Source organism: Delphinapterus leucas, chromosome 8 (assembly GCF_059928025.1).
Source record: "Delphinapterus leucas isolate spDelLeu-1000000601 "Yukka" chromosome 8, BTC_Dleu_Yukka2, whole genome shotgun sequence".
Taxonomy (NCBI): Eukaryota; Metazoa; Chordata; class Mammalia; order Artiodactyla; family Monodontidae; genus Delphinapterus; species Delphinapterus leucas.
This window is the reverse complement of record NC_143136.1, coordinates 74108566-74129412: the sequence shown is the minus strand read 5'-3', so window position 1 is coordinate 74129412 and position 20847 is coordinate 74108566. Positions and strand designations below refer to the sequence as shown.

General features: G+C 38.8%; 1 protein-coding gene across 1 annotated transcript; it reads right to left on the bottom strand.

Annotated features, from left to right (window-relative positions):
* Positions 1-619: 619 nt before the first annotated feature.
* Positions 620-7781, bottom strand: ERMN (ermin). Its single transcript, XM_022569763.3, has 3 exons — positions 7320-7781; positions 6575-6667; positions 620-3707 (listed from the first exon to the last, which is right to left on the bottom strand). Exons 1-3 carry the CDS (start codon positions 7558-7560, stop codon positions 3184-3186), a joined length of 858 nt encoding a protein of 285 aa, XP_022425471.2. The 5' UTR covers positions 7561-7781; the 3' UTR covers positions 620-3183.
* Between the last annotated feature and the right edge of the window lie 13066 nt (positions 7782-20847).

Here is a 20847-nt window from a genome sequence, read left to right as displayed (position 1 = left end):
ATGTTTGCTGTAACTTTTGACATTACTTTTTATAGCCCTCTTGCTTTTATAGAGAAATGAAAGTTTAGGCTTTAAAAGAAATAATGCCTTTCTCATATGGCCAGACATATTTCTTCATGATACGCTGGTGTTTCATCTTTTTCCATAATTCTCTATTAGTACTTATTTTAAATGTTTTTCCTATCATTTTGAAAAACTCAAATGTCTGTTCTCCATTTGAAAGTGTGCCAAAAGTACTCCACCATGTAAATATGTAGAAACAATTACTATAAAAGTGTCAGCATAGTTCACAGCAATGTATTACCTTAATGACTACAAAGATATATATATTTTTCAAGTTGTTGGAATTAAGATGTATCTGAAACAGTAGTTCAGTTCCCGTAAAAATAATAGAAATGTCCCATGAACATCACATATCTATCCATCAGAAATTCTTTTTACAATTTCATATACAAGCATTTTAAGACCTTTTTGAAATAAATAATGCAAATGAATTAAAATGAGGTGTTCTCTTGATTTCTGAAATGGTATTTACTGATGGTCTCAATAGTGGCTAATATGCGAGGGTTCTTTTAAATTTTAAAAGGCAGATTAAAAAAAATAAAATCTAGGCACCAAAAACAAGGACACAAACTTTTATTGAGAGCAAGTCAAACACAGTTCTTTATTTAAACTGTTAATAGGTAGATAGATAGAGTCTGATATATTCTGTGTCTTCAAAGGTAGCATTATATGAAGGGTTAAGTTTTATATTGACAGAGAAATAGAGCTGTTATTACTTCCTGTTCACCCAGCATCTAAGGAAAATAAAAAGTCATGTAAGAAATACCAGCATTCTCACAATAAGTCAATTCTCCCTCCTACCAGGTACCAGAGTCCTTCTTCCATTCCTGAACCTTGAAGCACAAAAGCAGTAAACCTTCATGTGTAGCTACCAATCTGTGTTCTTAATGTGTCCCATATGCTTTTCAAATATGTTAAGTATCCCCCCATGAGATCTGAACCAGACCCTTGTCTTTCTTAGGCTACAAGAATCAAACAGCCACCCATCACCATTATGTACTTACAGTCACTAAGCTCTGTGGCCTTAGTGTAAGATGGCGGAATAGGGCGATGGGCACTAATGCCAAATAATAGTTTCAGCGCTCTTCTGCAACTACATTGCCTCATTCATGAGCATTAAGCATTTACTCATTGAACATACCCTGAAATAGTCTTGTTGATAAAATCTTTCATAGTTGGTTAATCATCTGGTAAGAGCACAAAACTAAAAGGGCCAGGGTTACTATATTTTGGAGCCCAATTAGAGCTAGTTGCTTGGCCACATCAAATGACCACAGACCTCCCACCTCACTCAAGTTCCACAGGAATTGGCTGCCTCTGCTGGAATAATTCAAAATACAGTCTCTGTTGATGGTAGGTTAAGAATATGGTCCTGTTCCATGATGGATAACACAATACTGTGCTTTGACGTTAAGTAGAAAATAGTAGGGGTCACCAGTAATCCAAAAAGAAAATAGCTTGTCCAAGTGAAAAGATTTAGAGGCTCTAAGTAAACAGGTAATTGTCCTAGTGCATCAATCTTCTACCGAAATTTGTCAATAAAAAAACTGATTTCCCTGTCTTTATTCTGAAAACTTGCATTGTCGAGAATGAAATGTATAGATTCTATAGATTAAGCGTGACAGACTTATATATGGTCAGGTTGTGAAGTATCTGTTTGAAAGAATAAAAGGAAAAAATTCAAAATTGAGTCTCGTAAACACTAATAGTATATGATACCATGGAAACATATTACATGATAATAAAGAATTAAAGAAAGTGCCTTTAGAATGTGTGGGATTTGTTACACATAAACAAGCAAAACTCTGAGAAGGGCTAACCCAGGGTTTTTCACAAAATGAAAAATAAACAAAGGGTTGAATAGTACAATGAAGACTGTATTACATTCAGACAATAACGAATTGTCTTTTTATTTCTAGGGCCAAAAGAAATGTCTTTATCTGTGGTGACAGAAAGCTCAGGATAATATATATAGAAGCATGAAATGAAAAATTATGGAACTATCTAAGAATATAAATATAGACTCTCCCTTTTCATAAATATTCAATACATTATCTGACACATTGGTTTGAGTGAAGCTTCACAAGCACAATTTTAGGCATCTTGATTTGGGCTGAGGTCCAGTAAATTATATATTCCCAACAACCATCAGAGCTTTCTCACTAAAAATACATGCTCACACTCTACTTTGAAAATATTCTAAGATAATTATTTCCATTTTCATAGTAACTAGTACAGTTATGACTAGAGTTGTCTCAGGTTTCTAAGGAAAGAAAATTATTCTGAGATACTCTTAATAGGAGAAAGTGTAGTAATAGAGAGGGGTATTTTCTTAAAATTGTGCTAAAGCTGTCATTTTCATGTTTAATGACATTAACTGTGCTAGACAAGATTTTATTTTCAGTCTCAGAAATAATCTATCTGATATAACTCTTTAGTCAATTGCCCACCAATCTTCCAGCCCCTCCCTGTGGCAATCTCACAATGGATTTAATTCATCTTGAGAACATAAAGCCAACATTTAGTAAACAGAATTTTCCTGACTGACAATTGCTCAGCCCCTCTAGTGAGAAAATTCAGTGAATGGTAACACCTAGGAAGGCAGCCTATACAGAATTTCACTCTGTACGTGCCAAGAAAAACAACTTAAAATCTGAAGATAATAGGAAAGGCAAAGTATTTTGGAAAGTTTATTGCCAGAGTCTGTAAAACCACGTTTTAAAGAAAGAGAGATTTGATACCAGACTTTCTATCACCCTCAGTGTACAGGAAGAAAGACACCAAAAGAAATACATTTCATTTCAAATAGTCCTCTTTCATTTGATGACTACATTTCCCGGCATTGCTACTTTTAAAGTCAAACTGTTTAGTGCTTAGCACACAGGCTATATTAGTGAGGATTTAAAAAGCAAATATCCAAGAATGAATCTAAAGCTTTTTGATCTGAGGTTACCAGACTGAGTTTTGCCTAGGGTTATTTCCACATTATTCTGCGGTGAAACAGAGATTAAGCTTCCACTTCTTTATGGGGGATGACTCAAGGCATACAAAGATGCATCTCAGGAAAAGAGAATTAGCTTTTGCTTTAGTGGGCATGAGAACTTCTCAGTTCCAGTTAGTTTATAAATGCATCATAGACTCGAATTCATCAATTCTTTGCTTGGTGTTCCCCTTTCTGATTTTCCGATAGGATATCGTATTGTATCTTGAATAAGCATTTCTGGAAATATCACCCTTCTTCCCGAAGGTTGGCTGCTCATCAGGTGTGACAGGTTGGGAACTGGGGCTGCTCAGTGGGGAGTCCTCACATGCATCGCCTTCCTCTTTTAACTGAGAACGCTCTTCATTTTTTTTCTTAAGTTCTATCACTCGAACTTCATCTTCATCGTCTTTGCAATCATCATCATCATCATTATTAATTTCTTCATCCCAAACCGCTTGCTCCTCATCATGCTTAGAATGCAACACATCAGCTTGGCTTGGTTTCCGAAATCCTAGCCATTCAATTTCCATTGCCTGGTGTTGAGTTTTGTTCTTCAGATCCTCATCTTCTCTCTCTCCTAAAGGTTGTTCAGCAATCCTTTCCTTTCGTCTACTTGGTTCTTGGTAACTGCTGCTCAAGGGAATCTTCTCCCACTGATGTCCTGTAGCAAAATCAATTGGCAATTGATATGTGTAGAGATTTCAAAATACCACAGATTCTCCAGATTATATTTCTGGACAATCGTTTTCCACCAAACATTTTATGGGATATTGTTTTGTGGGTTATTAATATGTTTTACCCAATAAAACAGGCTACACCATCAAATTAGCTTGGAAGACACTGCATTAAGCACAATGAAGTAAGCCTCTTCAGAATTTATCCAAGCCTTTAAAATACTAATGGATATTAGCATCCAGCAACCCAACCTCATTTGACTATGGAACATTTTTGTTGTGGACTACTGTATATAGTGATACTGGTATTCCCTGAGACACACTTTTAAAAATCCTGTCTAGCCTGTCACGAGTGGATATGTGAATATATTAAAAAATATTTGGACCTAGCTCCTACACACACACACACACACACACACACACACACACACACACACACACTCCTCAAGGAAAGTTAGAAAAATGGCTTTCTTCCAACAGTAAAAATAATGAAATAATGACTGCCAGTGACTGGTCACACTCAGAGTAGCAAATTCAGTGTTTACCACCATGCTTCTCAGAGTTCTCATGTCCTAAAGTACCAGCTATGGAGGAGGAGTACAGATGGCCAAGAGTCATGTGCTGGGCTAATGGACGCATCAAGTCCACGAAAGGACACACTCTATAGCCTAAGATCTGCCACTGATTTCTAGTGAGTCAAGATTTAAAAATCATGTTGAGGTCATATCTACAGAGTGTTAGGTTAGCCTATTATTTTCGACATGTCCTTAACCGATAGCTAATTAACTTAAGTTGTTTGATACCATGCAGTGACTTTTAAGAGGCTCATTTAATTCATTGCAAATTTCACTTTTCAAACACATCCTATCAGCATATCCTCAATAATATTTATTGAGCATGAAAAAAATGAATTAATAATAGGAGAGTAGAGGTTGTTCTCAGAGCTTTCAGCCCTGAAGGACTTCTGTGGGAAGCTTCAGCCTGCAGTGCACATGACTCAGGGTTGTGTTCACTATTCCCTTTCAACACCGTAACAGTCTTTATATAAAGCGAGAGGCACTGTTCCTCTTTGCCCTTCTCCTCCACAATTTCCTATTTTCACTGAAAGATGTTGACAAGTCCATTTCCATCAGAGATTTTTCATTCTCTTTTCGTTTTGTTTTCCCAACTATGGGAATCAGATTGTAAACTTACACAAAGAGATAGAAGTGGAGGTGGTTCATCTCTCCTCATTAGCTGTGCACAGCTCCTATCAGGCCACTGACATCTAGTCAGTGTTTTTTACATCATAACTAAACATGTATTCGAATGTTTGCTATAATTTTAAGCTTTGTTTTGTTTTCTTCTTTTCCATAAGAACCAAAGAAACTGATCTTTTTACTCATATTCGTGACTTGGGCATGGAGTTGTCATGCATGAAATTACTTCTTGACTTTAAATTATAATTCTTTCTAAGTATTTTTAACATCTTCCTATTTTTCAACTCAGGAGTATTCTCTTTGGGGACTTTATAGCTGTTTGCCATTGTGAAAATGAAAAACGCCAAAATATGTTCTTCTAACCCTACAGGAGGAACATGTTCCACCGAACACAAAAGGATTCATGCAGGGATAAACTCACCCTGAGATCATCCACTTTAAAAATCCAGACTGCTTTTATTCTTTATTTGAAGGAAATGAAAGATCATAGAAAACTATTGTCTCCAGTGACTTTCTGATCAGAAATTTGAAAGGGGCTCTAGTTGAAAGGTTGAGATCCCTGCCTCTCAGAATCCGCTTGCTCATTGGCAGTAGAAGGGTTAGGGTGAGAGGTTATTTAGTCCATTTCATGGGGTTTAGGTCTTATAAAGTATCTGTGATAATGTAAGAGCTTGACAGTGACTGTTGCTTACTACATTCTTCTTTGAGTGACTACACAGTGGGCCACCGTATGTAGTCAGCAGACAGTCTGAGAGGTGTCCAGGCAAAGGGGACAAACCCAGGAAACTGCCAACAACCTTATCCTCCTAGGCATCTACTATTTTGTGTGATGTTCTAATATTTCAACCAATAACCTCTTCAATGTTTTACTTGTTAAGGTCCTAACTAAGCTAAATCACTTAGGTCTACCAAGCTGACTTCAATTTTGAGATAAGATGTGTATGGCTGCAAGAGAGGATATGAATGATTAATTGGTAGATTTTTATCTTCCACTTTATTTTGAAATTGTTTGAATGTAGGTGTCTCCTTAGAAGTCTAAAAGATTTTGTGTCTCTTAGACTCTTGAGTTTATTTGAAAAATAATACAGTCATTTAAAAATCAATGTTCTTTTTATTCTCCCATTTTTCTGAAAGAACACAAGTAAAATTAACTTCATCACCTGGAAGATTTCTTTGACAAGAATTAGGTAACCATTTTGTGCTTACAGCAGAGGCCTAGAATTTTCCTATAGATCAAATAAATTTATAAGATTATTTTAAACAGTATGCCAATGGTAAACTTTTAAGATAAACCCATTTTTGAAATGTTTACATCTTGCAAGGCGCCTGACATAGATTTGAAGACACTTAATCAAAAGGAAAGTTTTATTTAGTAGACTAACTTATTAAGACGCAGGTATCATATCATCAGGTCAAAGCGTGCCAATCAGTTTTACCGATCCATGCAGTCTCAGTCTTGAAGAGTGTGTAATGCTTTCTCAGGTGGAACCCACAGATAAATCCAGACTCCCTTATCTGCCTATAGCAGCTTTGAGTTTTTGAAAGCATTACCTGGATTGCTTTTTCAATACCACACTCACGTAACATCCCATGCAAAAACTGTCTTCCACATTCCATCAGACAATTTCTGTGTACAAAATGGAAGTTCCTCTTACCTTCTCTGAATGTCATTTCATCAACACTTGTTTCTTGGAGAGAAAGATCTGTGATAGCCTTATGAGCAATGTAGAGATTCTCTTCTGGTTTTTCTGGGAAGAAAAACCCCCACAAGATTAATATTTTAACATTTAAGTAGTCTAAGATAAATAAATTACCAATTAAGATTTTAAAAATGTAGAGGTCTTTGATTTTTGTGGTCACTAAAAATAACTATTTCATTCTTCAAACTCATTTCTTCACCGATTCCTTTTATGTATAAGCATAACGATAACCTCTCCTTTAATGTCTATATAAGTTTATAGTACCACGAATTCATACACTTTCAGGTAGATTTAGAAAGCAAAGTTGAATTTATGAATTCCTTCTGACTGAATAATAATGGTGCTCTCCATATAATAATAAATAACAGTAGTTAACATTTAACAGACAGTAATTTTCACAACAACTGTACAAATATCAGAACTATTATTCTGCCTTCTTCTAATGAGAAAACCAAGGCTTCGGGAAGCCAAGAAAGCTGTCTAGGGTCACAGGGCTATCAAATAAATGAACCTGGATTTGACCCAGGGCAGAGGTTTAGTCCTTATGCTCTGCAGCCCCCATAGGATAAGGGACTGCATTTGGGCAGGGGCAAGGGTGGGAGGATGTGCAGCTTATTCCTGTCATAACAGTTCACCCAAAGATTCCTGAGTGAGTTTGCAAATCAAATCAAGCAAATTATAGAAAAGCAAAATGCTTTACCTTTTAGAATCTTCTCCTCCATGGACGAGTGGAGCAGTATGTTCTCTTGTAATTTTTCACTTTTCTCCTGACTTCCTTTCGTGGGTTCATCTCCAAGACTAGATTCTACCCTGCAGTATGGTGGGGTGCCACCCATATCACTGGCTTTTTCCGTGATTTTAGTGATTTTTTGTTGACCGTTTTCAGGGGGTGTATCCCCATTACACTCAACCTGACTGAATGTCACTGGAACGTCTGTCATGATGTACAGTTGAGTCCGACTTGGAGAGAGCTTTGGGGAAGATCCTTGAGAAGTTCTCTTGCCTTCAAATCCAGCTCTTACTCTAAGGACACAAATGATTTCCTTTAGTGCATAATAACAAGCTTCTTTTCCTGAAGGTGTGCAGATAGAGCATAGCACAAAAGTAATAGAATTTGTCAGATTTGCCACCAACCCATGAGCGAGAATCTGGCCAATCACCACCTTCTTTGTTGCTCAGCAGTCCCACTTGCAGAATTAATGGCAGCCTTTTGATTTACATAAACAAACAATCGGAGGCAATCAGCCTTTTGTGTTGGCATGTACAGGGGGACTTTCAGCTTGTCAGTCCCCCTCTGGGAACAGAGATTTTTGTCCCTTTTCATAATGGCCCTTTGTCATTTTCCTTGTAACAGGAGCCACAATTGTTCCACAGCTTTAATCCAGAGAGAATGACCACCTTGAGGCATATTAGTTCTGTGTAACCAGCTTAACATTTCCAAACAGATTTTGTTCAAGTACAACCTCAGCTATTTTGTAAAGGACAATGGCCTCTTTTCTTATTTATTAAAGAATAAAAACAGCTTATCAAAAACCTGTAAACAGGACAACTTTACTGTAAGTGGCTCTGGCAGCGGATTCCACGGTATGCTTTCGGGAGCCCAGAGAAGTAGATCTAAGAAAATACAAGCATAAATTCTGCCGTCTTGCTAATACCAAACATTTTACATTTCAGTGACTTATTTGGTCTATAGCTTCTTATCCTCTAGTTTATTCATGTCTATTGTAGCTCAACCCATCCTGTAAAACCCTAGTATAATTGCCTCCATGAAATCTTCCCTTCCCTCAATCAGAATTATTTTCAATATTCCCTACTGTTGTTTCATGGTGCTGGTAAAATTATAAGGCACCCACACTGTCTGCCTTTGGGGGAAACAGGTGATTATATAAAACATCTGCCACCTACCATTCCTTCCTTCTTAAAGTAAGACATTAATTCTTTTCTTTGTTGAACCTCATCTAGTGCAAAATGATTCCAGAGCCTTTGCCCATGTTGCTCCCTCAGCTTGGAACGCCCTTCTCTTCCTCAAGGCCAAACCCCTGGCCTAACCAGCTCCTCTGAAATACCATTTCTTTAAAGACACTTCCCCTGACCCACAGGATTACGATGGGACTCCTGTTAACACATTATCTTTCTCCTTCAGAGTTCTCTTCACAGTTGTGATTAAATAAGTAATTGCACAGTTATCTGCATAATGTCTCTCACCAACTAGAATCTAAGCCTTATCGGGGCAGAGAGCATGGTTAACTTACTTACATGTGTCCCCAGCATGTAGCATCTGCCTTGAAATAAGTAGGTACTGAATAGAGAAAAGAAATTATTGTTGAATAAATGTTACTCCCTAGAGAATACATCTAAGATCTTTTCTAAAGGGAAGAAGAATAGAGGTTTGAGAGTAATTGCACATTTATCATCTTTAAACCTGTGTCTAGGGCTGAACGCATTAGGGTCTATATCAGGGACGACAAATACAAGGCACTCTGGTCTCATCCCCTCTATGATCTTAGAATTCATCTCTATGATCTTAGAATTCTCTCCCTTGTCATCACTAACTCTTCTCTACCCAACACACTGATTATTTGTTTGTTTGTTTCTGCACAGGAGGAAAATTAACTTTCCCTCTACCTTCTTCTGAGTTCTTTTCTGAGATCCCTGTAATAAAAGATAGATTAACAAGAGAAAAGGGAACAGACGTTTATTAATATGTTGTTAAAAGGTAAATTGAGGTATATTAAAAATTTTAAGAGTTGTTTTTGAGCAAAAATCGATTCTAACTGGGTAATGTTAAACCGGAAGTGGCTAGGAGCACTATATGGGACAGGAAATGGGGAGACTTTTATAGAGAAAAGGCAGAAGCAAAGTAAGGAAATTATTGATTGACTACAGCTTAAAACCTAGTTGGCTGTTTGTGACTGGTTGTCCTTAGCATTTTGATCTCGGAAGCGTAAGGAATATATAGGCTTTTATTTTGGTTTGCTTATGTAGGCCACCAGGCACTAGAGCCACATTAGTCCAATGGCCTCCTTGTCTAATTAATTTAACAAATATGCCTCATGTATACATGGGAGAGACCCAGGGAAACCTAGTAACTCCCTAAGATGGCCTAAGCCACTCCCGTAAATATCATCTCCAGCTAAAGACAAAAGAGAAAGGTGAGTGCTGGGGGTGGAACAGAGGAGGCCAGTTAGAGGTTTCCAGGGAAAGCACAGTAAACAAGGGTATGGTATGTTATGCAGATTTAAGTGGCTGCCTTCTCCATTGACAAGATTCTGTTACGTTTTAGAGTTATCCTTCTCTTCCTGGTACAGAGAGGGAGACACCCTTACAAAGGGAGATCTCCTTTATAAGTACCAATTTCCCTTACAAAAGATAACTTTCTATTTTCTGAGCTTCTCCAGTGTCTGCAGTTTCTCAAAAATAATTAGCTCAAAATAATCCTTATGCCAAAGAGACATATTTTGGAGTGGCATATCCTAATGCTCTTCTTTTGTTTGTTTTTATTTCTTTTTTAACAAACTTTCATATAGGATTTATTATATGTTAGGCACTGTTCAAATGCTTCACAAATAGTAACACATTTGATCTTCAAAACAGCAGTGTAAGGAAGGTGCTATTATTAGCCTCATTTTTCAGAATAGAAAAATTAAACACAGAGAGATTAAGAAACTTGCTGAAGGTCACACAGCTGGTAAACCTACTGTTGAGAGTTTGCAGCTTAGATGAAGCCAAGAGCCATCTGTTCGGGGTGCTAGTGTTTCCTTGGGCCAGAGAACCCACTGGGCTCCAGCCTGATGAATTAACCGCCTCGGCAGCAGAAGTAGCTCTAGCCAGGAAAGGGCAACAGAAGGCCTGAGGTGTCATCAAGGCCTTCCCAAGACAGACACCCCAGCTGCTGAGGACAGGGTTGGGAGGGTCAGGGAGTTTCCTTCCCGTCAGAAATAACAGAGCTATTCTCTTAATTCAAAAATCAGAACCTGGAGCTTCAGGACCAGGTCGATCCACCCCCACTAACTTACAGGTAGAACAGCCCAGGATCTAGGGCAAGAAGAAAATATAGGGGGAATCAGATGGGAGGATGCAGAGATTAACACCAAAGCTAGGAAAGTATGGGGACATACTAGATTGTGAGATCCAGAAGGGCAGGAAATAGTACTAATTCAACCAAATGCCCAGCAATAAACATAAAAATGTAGAAGTTCTCGCGTTATCTTTGAAATCCTGTCTCCAACATCTGTCAGTTCCCTCGAGACTGCCAAGTACTTCAGGGACACAGCAAAGTTTTTTTTCTCTCTCTTACTCTTAGATTGCTATGACCATATAGCAACTTGCAACTTGTACCTATGGCTTAGTTTTTATGGGAATTAAAATTTGGGGGTGGGGGGAGGATTATCTTTTTTCTAATGCCTTGCTTTGACATTTTTGGGGGGCATTAGAATTATTTCAGATTTAGAAATATAGAAAAATGATCCAGACTTCTATCAGCCTTGGCTAACCAGTGTGTTCACTTCTATAAAAAGCCAGGTAAAATGTTTTGTAACGTGTATAAGTTTTGCTACAATTAGACGGCAACACAAAAACCATTTAGCTCCAAAATGAGTCTAACAACCAAATAAAACACAGGGTATTTTATCTATTAAAAGGTATGTTGTCACCCATTGACTGTAACAACCTACGATTTGTAAAGTGTGTTTGAATTTGCATTAAGCATCCTCAATTCAAAATACCATTGCATATGGGCTTCCCTGGTGGCGCAGTGGTTGAGAGTCCGCCTGCCGATGCAGGGGACACGGGTTCGTGCCCCGGTCCGGGAAGATCCCACATGCCGCAGAGCAGCTGCGCCCGTGAGTCATGGCCACTGAGGCTGCGGGTCCAGAGCCTGCACTCCGCAACAGGAGAGGCCACAACAGTGAGAGGCCCACGTACCACAGAAAAAAACAAACAAACAAACAAACAAAAACCATTGCATAATCTTCACTGCATGAAATATGACTTTTTTTTTAAAGAGAATTTACTGGAGTATTTATGTTTTTTCCCTAGTTATTATTCTAAATGGTAAAGGATATCATATAAATATAACCATTCTGAAATCTATAACAAAATATGATAATGAAAGAATCTTCACATGGGAACTTAAAAAGTATCAAAATTACATTATGCAAATACCCACATTTCACTTGTCAAATGCCAAATGATGAATCTTAAGGCTATATTAGGTCCAGCTAAGGAGCCAGGATAACCTGATTTGGTTCACTTAAGGGACTAACATTCCAAATTGACAGGACAGCCCAGCTAAAGTGAACTGTTACAGAAATACAAAATATTATAACATCATAAAATCAATCAGTAATCATATATCTCACTTCGAAAAACAATAATTGCCTACCACCTTGCATAAATTAGATTAAGTTGAATGTCTTATGCCATCTTCGTACCTTGTGTTTATATTTAAGCCTAGCTTGAAGCAATAGCTGTCATCTGGGCAATATAAGGTCTTGAAGCAAAGGATGGTGTCTTCCAGGCAGCCAGTAGTGAAGTCTGTGGGTAAAACCTGAGGTTTAAGAATTTAATGTAACAAAATTTAAAACTTCAACTGTTTTTTACTAAAAGCATGCTTTCCAGTCTTGGAGCTGGGATCGGTTGGAAGGGGATTGTTAGTTATCTCTCTAAAGACAAAGTCTTTCTTATACCCCAGGAAAGATGCATGTCTTTGCAGCCCTAGAATCTGGGGCCTAGCTTCTCAGTGAGTCACTGTTTACCATATTTTTAAAAGTACTGGAAGAAACAGGCTAGGAATTTGGTGAGGATTAGAAGGGAGTGTAGCCCTGAACAAGAAGCCACAATGTAAATCCCTGTGGCCAAGGCAGGCAGGTGGAGTGAGAGCACGAACCAAGAATTAAGAGCCCCCCGCCTCAAATAAAGGGCAAATGAGCATTATCATCAGCGACCCCTATAATGATCAAGAGATTGGACTCGGTCATCAGATGACCTGGCATGAAATCTTGCTCTGCTGTTTGTTTGTTTTTTTTTTTTGCGGTACGCGGGCCTCTCACTGTTGTGGCCTCTCCCGTTGCGGAGCACAGGCTCCGGACGCGCAGGCTCAGCGGCCATGGCTCACGGGCCCAGCCGCTCCGCGGCATGTGGGATCTTCCCGGACCGGGGCACGAACCCGTGTCCCCTGCATCGGCAGGCGGACTCTCAACCACTGCGCTACCAGGGAAGCCCTTGCTCTGCTGTTTTGTGACCCTGAGCCAGTGTACAAATCAGGCATGTTTGGGTTGCAGCTTACAGAAACTCAATTCAAAAAATCTTAAACTCTGGATTTAACAGATCATTTCACTAGAAAGTCCAGAATTGGCTTTGCACTTGTTTGGATCCGAGGATTTAAACAGTGTCACAGGGAACCTTTCTCTCTCCATTCCAAGGAAGGTGACGATTAGGAGGTATTTGGGTGAAACTTTTTTCTAGGTCCCATAAGATTTCCAGCTGAGTGTGATAGGCCGGAAGATGACCACCCCGCAAAGGTGTCCAAGCCCCTAATTCCCATACCCTGTGAATCATTACCTTACAGGGTAAATGGGACTTTGCAGACATGATTAAATTAAGGATTTTGAGATAAGGAGATTATCCTGGATTATCAGATTGAATCCAATGTAATAATCACAAGGGCCCTGAAAAAAACGAGGTAAGAAGGTGAAATGCGATGTCACAGGAGATGTCACAGGAAAGCAAGAGGTTGGAGTCATACAAGGAAGGGATCGTGAGGTAAGAAACATGAATAATCTCTAAAAGCTGAAAAGGGCAAGGAAATGGAATACAAAGCCTCTGAATGGAGTACAGCCCTGCCAGCACCTTGATTTTAGACTTCCAACATCCAGAACGGAAAGAGAATAAATTTGTGCTGCTTTAAGCTATTAAATGTGTGACTATTTGTTACAGCAGTAATAAGAAACTAATACACTGAGTTTCTTGTTTCTCTGCTTTCATTTTCATTGACCGCCTAGGGGCAGAAAATTCAGCTTTTCCAACTATTTGTGGGATATATATTTTTGAATCTTAATCATCTTGGATTACTTCCTACTGGCCAAGAAGATCTCTCATACTCTCATAATAAGGTTGTATTTTCTTCTCACTCATCTGTCCATCAGTACAGGTTTGACTGAATCTGTAGCAGTTTGCTAAAAACTATAAGAAAATTATAAACTCTCAAGCATCCTGATATTTTTCTATCAAGTCTTCTAAAATTCAATCTTTAGTAGGAAATGGTCCTAATCAAGATTTGAGGGGACAGTTTAGAGCAATGATGGTCAGTTTCACAATCAGGAATGAGAGAATTCTCATTTCTTCTCATCACTCCTAGTTATCCAATCCCACATTTTAAGGTCTATAATCTACCTTTCACTCTTGGTGTCCATTTCTTTGATATATAATGTTTCACTGGTTGAAAATGAAAGAGAGTCAATTCAAAACAAATTCCACAGAAAGGAGAATTATTCTGGCTTCCGGAAAGTTTCGTTTCTCTCTCTCTCTCTCTCTCTCTCTCTCTCTCTCTTATTGTTCTACTTTGCTCTATACTGGCTTGTTTCTCAGGTAAATTCTCCCAAGGTCATAGCAAATACTTCTCCAGCAACCCTAAGTTTACATTATCAAGATAATTACTAATATGAAACAGGAGCATTTCTTTCCCATTAATTCCAGCCCAAGTCCCTGGGATGGCCTTCACTGGGCCACTTTGGGGCATGAGTTAACTCCTGAGCCAGTTGTTGTGACTTGGGGGATAGAATCCTCCAGTTGCCAGGCCTGGGACAGGTGTCCACTCCTGAGCAGAAAAATGGGCAAAGACAATGAGAGGGACTATAGGACAAACAAACAAACAAAAACCAGACATTAGCAGATGCCTACCTTTTGAAGAGATTCAGGTCTCCCATCAGTAAAAGATAGATTCTAATATAATATTCCTCCTAGAATTGTAAAAACTAAATGTGTTAATCCAGGGAAACTGTTTAGCACCGTGTGGCATAATAGATATTCATTCATACTTGTTTCTTTTTTTTTTATTGTTTTATCGTTACTTAGTTATGTTACTATTATTAGTAACACTAATACCACTGCTTGCCATATTCAGTACCAGTTCCTTGTAACACAATACAGCTACTTTCCAGGTTGATCACCCCAAATTGCCCCGTTCTTGTTTCTACCCTTGCCACAGAGAAGTATTCTGTGTTACCACACGTGACTCCCGTTTGCATGTCTTGGAGTATTCTTTCCCCCATGTCTGGAACTTTCAGAACTTCAGAACATCTGGAGAATGCCTACCTCATGGAATTTTTGAGATTAAATTACGTGACAAAATATATGTGGATCACTCAGTACAGTGCTTGATATGTAGCAAGAGCCGAATAATAGCAACAATGCTATTTATTAATATATTGTTGGATACTTGCAGGCTTTGCGTGATTTGTTTTTGTACTTCTACAGGGGCAAGCACACCACCTAGTTCATAGTCTATGTTATATACACAAGACTTGAGTTGGCAATAGAGGTTTCTGGCATTAGAATGTGACAATAAAATTCATTTGAATATATCTCGGATCCCTTTCTTGTCCTTCTTTTACAAATCTGCTTTTATCTATTTAAATTAAGTATTAGGGATTCAGGATCTAAGAGTTGGGTTTTCCACGGTGTAGGATTGTGGTATGGCTTTCGAAGACGCCACCTACTGGCAAACAGGCAGAGTTTGTTAGAAAGTGAAATAAAAGCAGCTCTGTGGGGCTTCCCTGGTGGCGCAGTGGTTGGGAGTCCGCCTGTCGGCGCAGGGGACGCGGGTTCGTGCCCCGGTCCGGGAGGGTCCCGCGTGCCGCTCCGCGGCTGGGCCCGTGGGCCGTGGCCGCTGGGCCTGCGCGTCTGGAGCCTGCGCCCCGCAACGGGAGAGGCCACAACAGAGAGAGGCCCGCGTACCGCAAAAAACAAAACAAAGCAAAACCAAAAAAAGCAGCTCTGTGGTGCCACAGAAGACTGTGCTCAGCGTTCTCATCGTCACCCTCCGGGTTGCTCACTGGACAGAACCTCTCAGTAAAATACACATTGGCTAATGCAGTCTTCATGTAGAGACTTTTAAAAGTCAGCTGTCACTGATTTGGAGGTGAATATTCTGGCTCGCATTTCCCAGAGCAGAAAGCCTCCACAGAGGAGGAGCACGTGATCAGACAGGATGTGATGCGCTTGGCATGTTTAGGAGCCCTAGATTGTGGCCAGGTAGACCCCACCCTATCCCTCAATGTGCCCCCTCACCAGTAGCTCTTGGGCAAATCCTTTAATCAGAGGCCTTTTATGAGGGTTTAATGAGATCCTATCCAGAGATCTCAGTGGCTGGTGTCCAATATATGCTCTAGAAATGGACCTGTTGCTGTGATTAAGCAAAAGAGGCTATGCCTGCGTTACTCAGTCATCTTCAACATTCAGTTTGCCTCAGAATATTCTGGGCACCTCCTTTAAAATCTAGGTTTCTAGACTGTACTCCCAGATATTCTAACTTGGTTAAAGTCCAGAAGATGCACTATAAACAAGCACCTGGGTGATTCTGGAACACATTCTAATAAGTAATACTATACTTTCTAACCTCCAACACACACCTAAACAAGGAAAAATAAAAGGCAGTAACTCTTGGAGGACAATTTTTTTTCATTATTCATATTACTTAAGAACTTAAAGACTGTGAATAAATAAATTTCTGGAATAACAGTAATAATTTAAAAATAAAAGCAGTAATAATAATAACCAACATGCGCTAGCACTTATTACGCACCAAGATTGGTCAATGAGCTCTCAAAACAATAGCCCTTTAATCTTCACAACAGTCTTTGAGATAGGTATTCTGGTTGTCACCATTTTACAGAAGAGGAAACCTAGGCACCATCTAGTCATCTATCTAGTAAGGGACAGAGCCAGGAGCCAGAATCTAAACCAAGAAAGTCTGGGTCAGAGCCTATGTTCTTAAACACAATCCACCCTTTATAAAAATATAGCACTATTCACGACCGAACCAAATCACAGGGACTAAACAGCTATTAGTCAAATAAGGGACCAAATTTCCTATAGAGTTTTTCTATTTAATAGAAATCCCAGGGGAACAGGTAACTAATGGTATAGTCACAGGCCACCTTTTAATGCATTCCACCTTCCCATGTTTGATTTAAAAAATTTTTTTCTAATAGGTTGGTCTTCACTTCTTATACTTTACAATATCCCAATGTTGAATTCCCATGGTTAATAACATTCTTTAGTTTGGTGTTCACGGATAGACTTGCAACTTTATATTTGCTTGCAGTTTTAATTTTAAAAAATGAGCTGCCTAATAAAACCAATACATCCTCAATAAAAGTCAAGGTTCAGAAAGACTGAAGGGATAGAGAAGTCCTAGCAACCTCTGTGAAAGGCTGGTTTCGAGGGAAAGAGCTAATGTGTACCTAAAAGCCTAAAGGTTATACTTAGTTTTTACTATCTACAGTAAGAAACATAATTTAAAGGGTAACGTCTCCCAGACTATGTTCTCAAGAGATTCTATGGCTGACAATAAAATTCATGCCTGAGGCTCACTTTTGCAACAAATTTTAAGGAAAAACTTGCCACTTCTTCCATCCAAAATCCTGAGGGAGAAGAAAAAAGTACGTAAGAGAATGACAGGGCTCAGGACTCATAGTCATCCTTAAGGGGAAATTCGTGGAAATTAAACAGTGATTTGTTTCCTTTCTCATTTCTAATCCCTCGCACTCTGTGCATAGGCTTTTGGATAATAAGAATATGTGTATAGATGGAGCATTCCTGTGTTCACAGTCTTTCACAGTCATTCATTTGATATGAGCGAAGCAAATCATTTCAGGCTGAGTCCAGTGAGGAGCTTTTTAAAGACAATATTGGCAGCCCAGGTTCATAGCCGTCTTGTCACTGACTTGACGTGAACTCAGAGCACCTAAGGGCAAGCCAGGACATGCGTCTTTGCATCACAGAGAACTAGTGCAATGCCTGCCACCAAGGATGCACTTCATAAATGTTTAATTAAACGAATAAACAAAATATCTTACCCAACCCACTCCATTTATAGATGAAAAACTCAAACCTCATAGGAGTGGAAAGTTTCATGAAGCAGAAGTTAAGACATAAAGAGAGGCAAAAGAGCCAGGCATATAAAAGAGAACATCCTGCCAATTCCTTCCTTTTTCCCAGCTCTACCTCTTCTCTCTGGTTCCTTGTTCACTAAATTAATTGACATTAATATGTAACTAAAATATATGGTTAATGTATTGAATTAAGAAAACTTGAAATATTTAAACAGACTTCTTAAAAATGAGCTGACCTCAGATAGGTTTGTGTTGCTGTGTACATCTCTATGATATGTACACTCTGCATTTATTTGTCTCTCTTTGGGTTAGTAGCCCTCAGGCGTAAAGAGGTTTATCGTACCAGCAGCTTATGTTTCTAGTTAACTCATGTAGTTCCATGCTCTCATTTTATTTTCAAGGCTAAAGAGGGGAATAAACTTGTCATAATGTATGTAAGTAACTCACAGAAATAACAGAATTACCACTGAGACTCCTGCCTCTTGGTCATAGAATCAAAGATGCTCAGGGATGAAGGGATCTTTGAGTTGAATCTATGACTCCAACTGTTCAATAGTTGAATCCCTTCCACAACACCCATTCTAGGCACTTGACTATTCTCTTTCCGAATATCGTTAAATAATGGAGAATTCAGCCATGCTTGAACTGCTCTGAGTTCTGAAAACTTATCCCTGTGTGGAGGTGAACTTTCATGCCCTAAAGCTTTCACACATCAGTTGTGCTTGATTGAACCCTCTGGAACCACCCAGAACAAGTCTAGTCTCTCATCTACCTGACACTCTTCAGATATTTGAAGACAGCTTTCATGCCCACCCCCATCACCCAAGTCTTCCCTTTTCTGGAATAAACTTCTCTGGTTCATCATATAACATTGTATTGAGTAGCTTTACACTATCAAGCGTTCTTACCTGAACATACTGTCATATGCTGTGTACAGGGCTGACAGGGGTCAGATATATACTAACATAGATACACTGTGTATTAAAATAGTTTCCCTATAATTGATAAAAAGTCATGGTTCTAAATCTCTCCCTGAGTGTCCACCACTTCCTTTGCCCATCACCTGGCACCCTCCTGACATCGGCATGACCAATAATCAAGGGTTGTTCCTAGACCAATGTGTTGATTAGTAAATGACTAAATCATATTAGTTGCTAGATGTTCTAAATATGACCTATTCCTAACTATATTTTTCAAGGTAATGGCCGGAAATTTAAAAAAAAAAAAAAAAACTTGAAGGAAACTTTCAACATTTACTCAGAGCTTCTTATGTGCCCAGCAATATGACAAGCGTTTTCAAACATTATTCTCATCTAACTGTCATAGAAAGACTGTGAAGTAATCATTATTATTCCTATTCTAGAAAAGAGAACACTAAGATCCTTGGAGGTCTCATATCTTACCCAGTGTTTCACAACTGTTAAATGTGAGAGCCAGAATTCAAAAACAGATCAATGGTCAAATAAATTTGGCAAATGCTACAGGTTCTTTATCCTCATGGAAAATCCTGATGAACTTGAGCACATTAAAGATTCTAAAAAGCTCCTTAATAAAGAAAGTAGTTTAACCCAATGCATTTGAGGTTTTACTCTTATTTAATACCCATAAGCACTTAGCCGAACCAATGCTTTAATTACTTTGGAAGCTGATCCCCACTATTGATTCATGGCAGTCTAAATGATGACTAAAGCCCCAGATCTTTTTCATGGATGTCATTGTTAAAGATCAGCTATCCTTTCCTATCCCTGAAAAATGTGTTTTGAACTCAAGGGCAGAAACTTAAGTCTATCTCTTTTATATTACCTTTGGTTAAATTCATGCTTTTTCCAGCTTGTCAATATCACAACTCTGCCATCTTATGTAGTCACTGTTCCTTTTGTTTTCATTCATCCTCACACTGACCACATTCTCTACATCTTCACTTAGACTGGGAATTATAAATGTTAAACATAGAAGAATTGAGGACTTTCAGTTTCAGATCTAACATGTGATGAGGTCGGAAGTCATCACCTCCATCCTTATAATTAAAAATCTGGATAAACTAAAAATCACTGACCTTTCTTGGACCTATTAGAGAATTGAGGTTTCAGGGCAAAACATTACCTCCAAATCTGAAGGGTTCATCCAGACAGACACAGTTGACACCTGCTTACTTAGAGCAGAAGGTAATGGAGCCATAAACTGTTAGAAACACTCACACAATAACTTTGACAATTTGCTATAAGCTGAGGGAGGACTAGTGTGAGAGGAGAAATTCCTGGGGGTCACACTTCTCAGGGGTTCCCTCGCATATTTATGGGCTTTATGTCCAGAAACCCAACCAGGTTCTCATGATGAAGATCTGAGAAAGATCTTCTACTGGCTCTGGCAGAAAAAAAGGAAGAATAATAATTGTGAAATATACGCAAGAGTCTTCTTCATAACAAAGGTCTAATCTCCCTGGGGAAAGACTTTCCCTGAGCGTTAGTCCAGCTGGAGGAGGGCATTCCTCCCTCTCCAGCCCTGTCTACTCTCCCTGTCTCACCTAAGGGAGAAATTAAAAAGCTATGTTAGTGCAGAAATACTTGTGAAGGTGACAGCTCAGAGACACGGCCCCAAAAAGGACTGAGATTTAATCATAAAATTATTGAATGTTTCTGCTCCCCCTACCTTTCCACCACAGCAATGGGGCTCCAGTACAATAGTGGGTTGCCAATGAAGGAGCTTCAAGATTCTTTCTGAGGAAAAGTAAACAGGGAAGCCCAAAGGCAAGAGGAGAGACAAAATTAAGGAAGAATTTGAAATCTCTGATGCCTAACACTATAGTGAACACTAAACACAGCTCAACTACTAGCCAGATTAACATAAATCCTCACACTGAAATCCTATTACCTATTTACCTGTCTCACCTTCAACCAAAAATTACTAGGCATGCCAAAAGGAAAAACAAAAAACAAAAAAACACACTCTAAAGAGAAAATCAGTCATCAGAACTCAGATATGCCAGATCAGTCTGGTAATTTATAATATAATAACTATGATTAGTGTGTTAAGAGCTTTAACAAATAAAGTAGGCAACATGCAAGAACAGATAAGTGATGCAAGCAGAGAGATGACAACTCTAAAAAAGAATCA

What these genes read in the sequence shown, in the direction of transcription:
- ERMN (XM_022569763.3), bottom strand. Translation starts at nt 7,560, where the DNA reads ATGACAGACGTTCCAGTGACATTCAGTCAGGTTGAGTGTAATGGGGAT. An exon ending in GGAGGAGAAGATTCTAAAAG is followed by an intron (nt 6,668 to 7,319) that starts GTAAAGCATTTT and finishes TTTTCTTCCCAG; the next exon opens with AAAAACCAGAAGAGAATCTC. An exon ending in TGAAATGACATTCAGAGAAG is followed by an intron (nt 3,708 to 6,574) that starts GTAAGAGGAACT and finishes ATTTTGCTACAG; the next exon opens with GACATCAGTGGGAGAAGATT.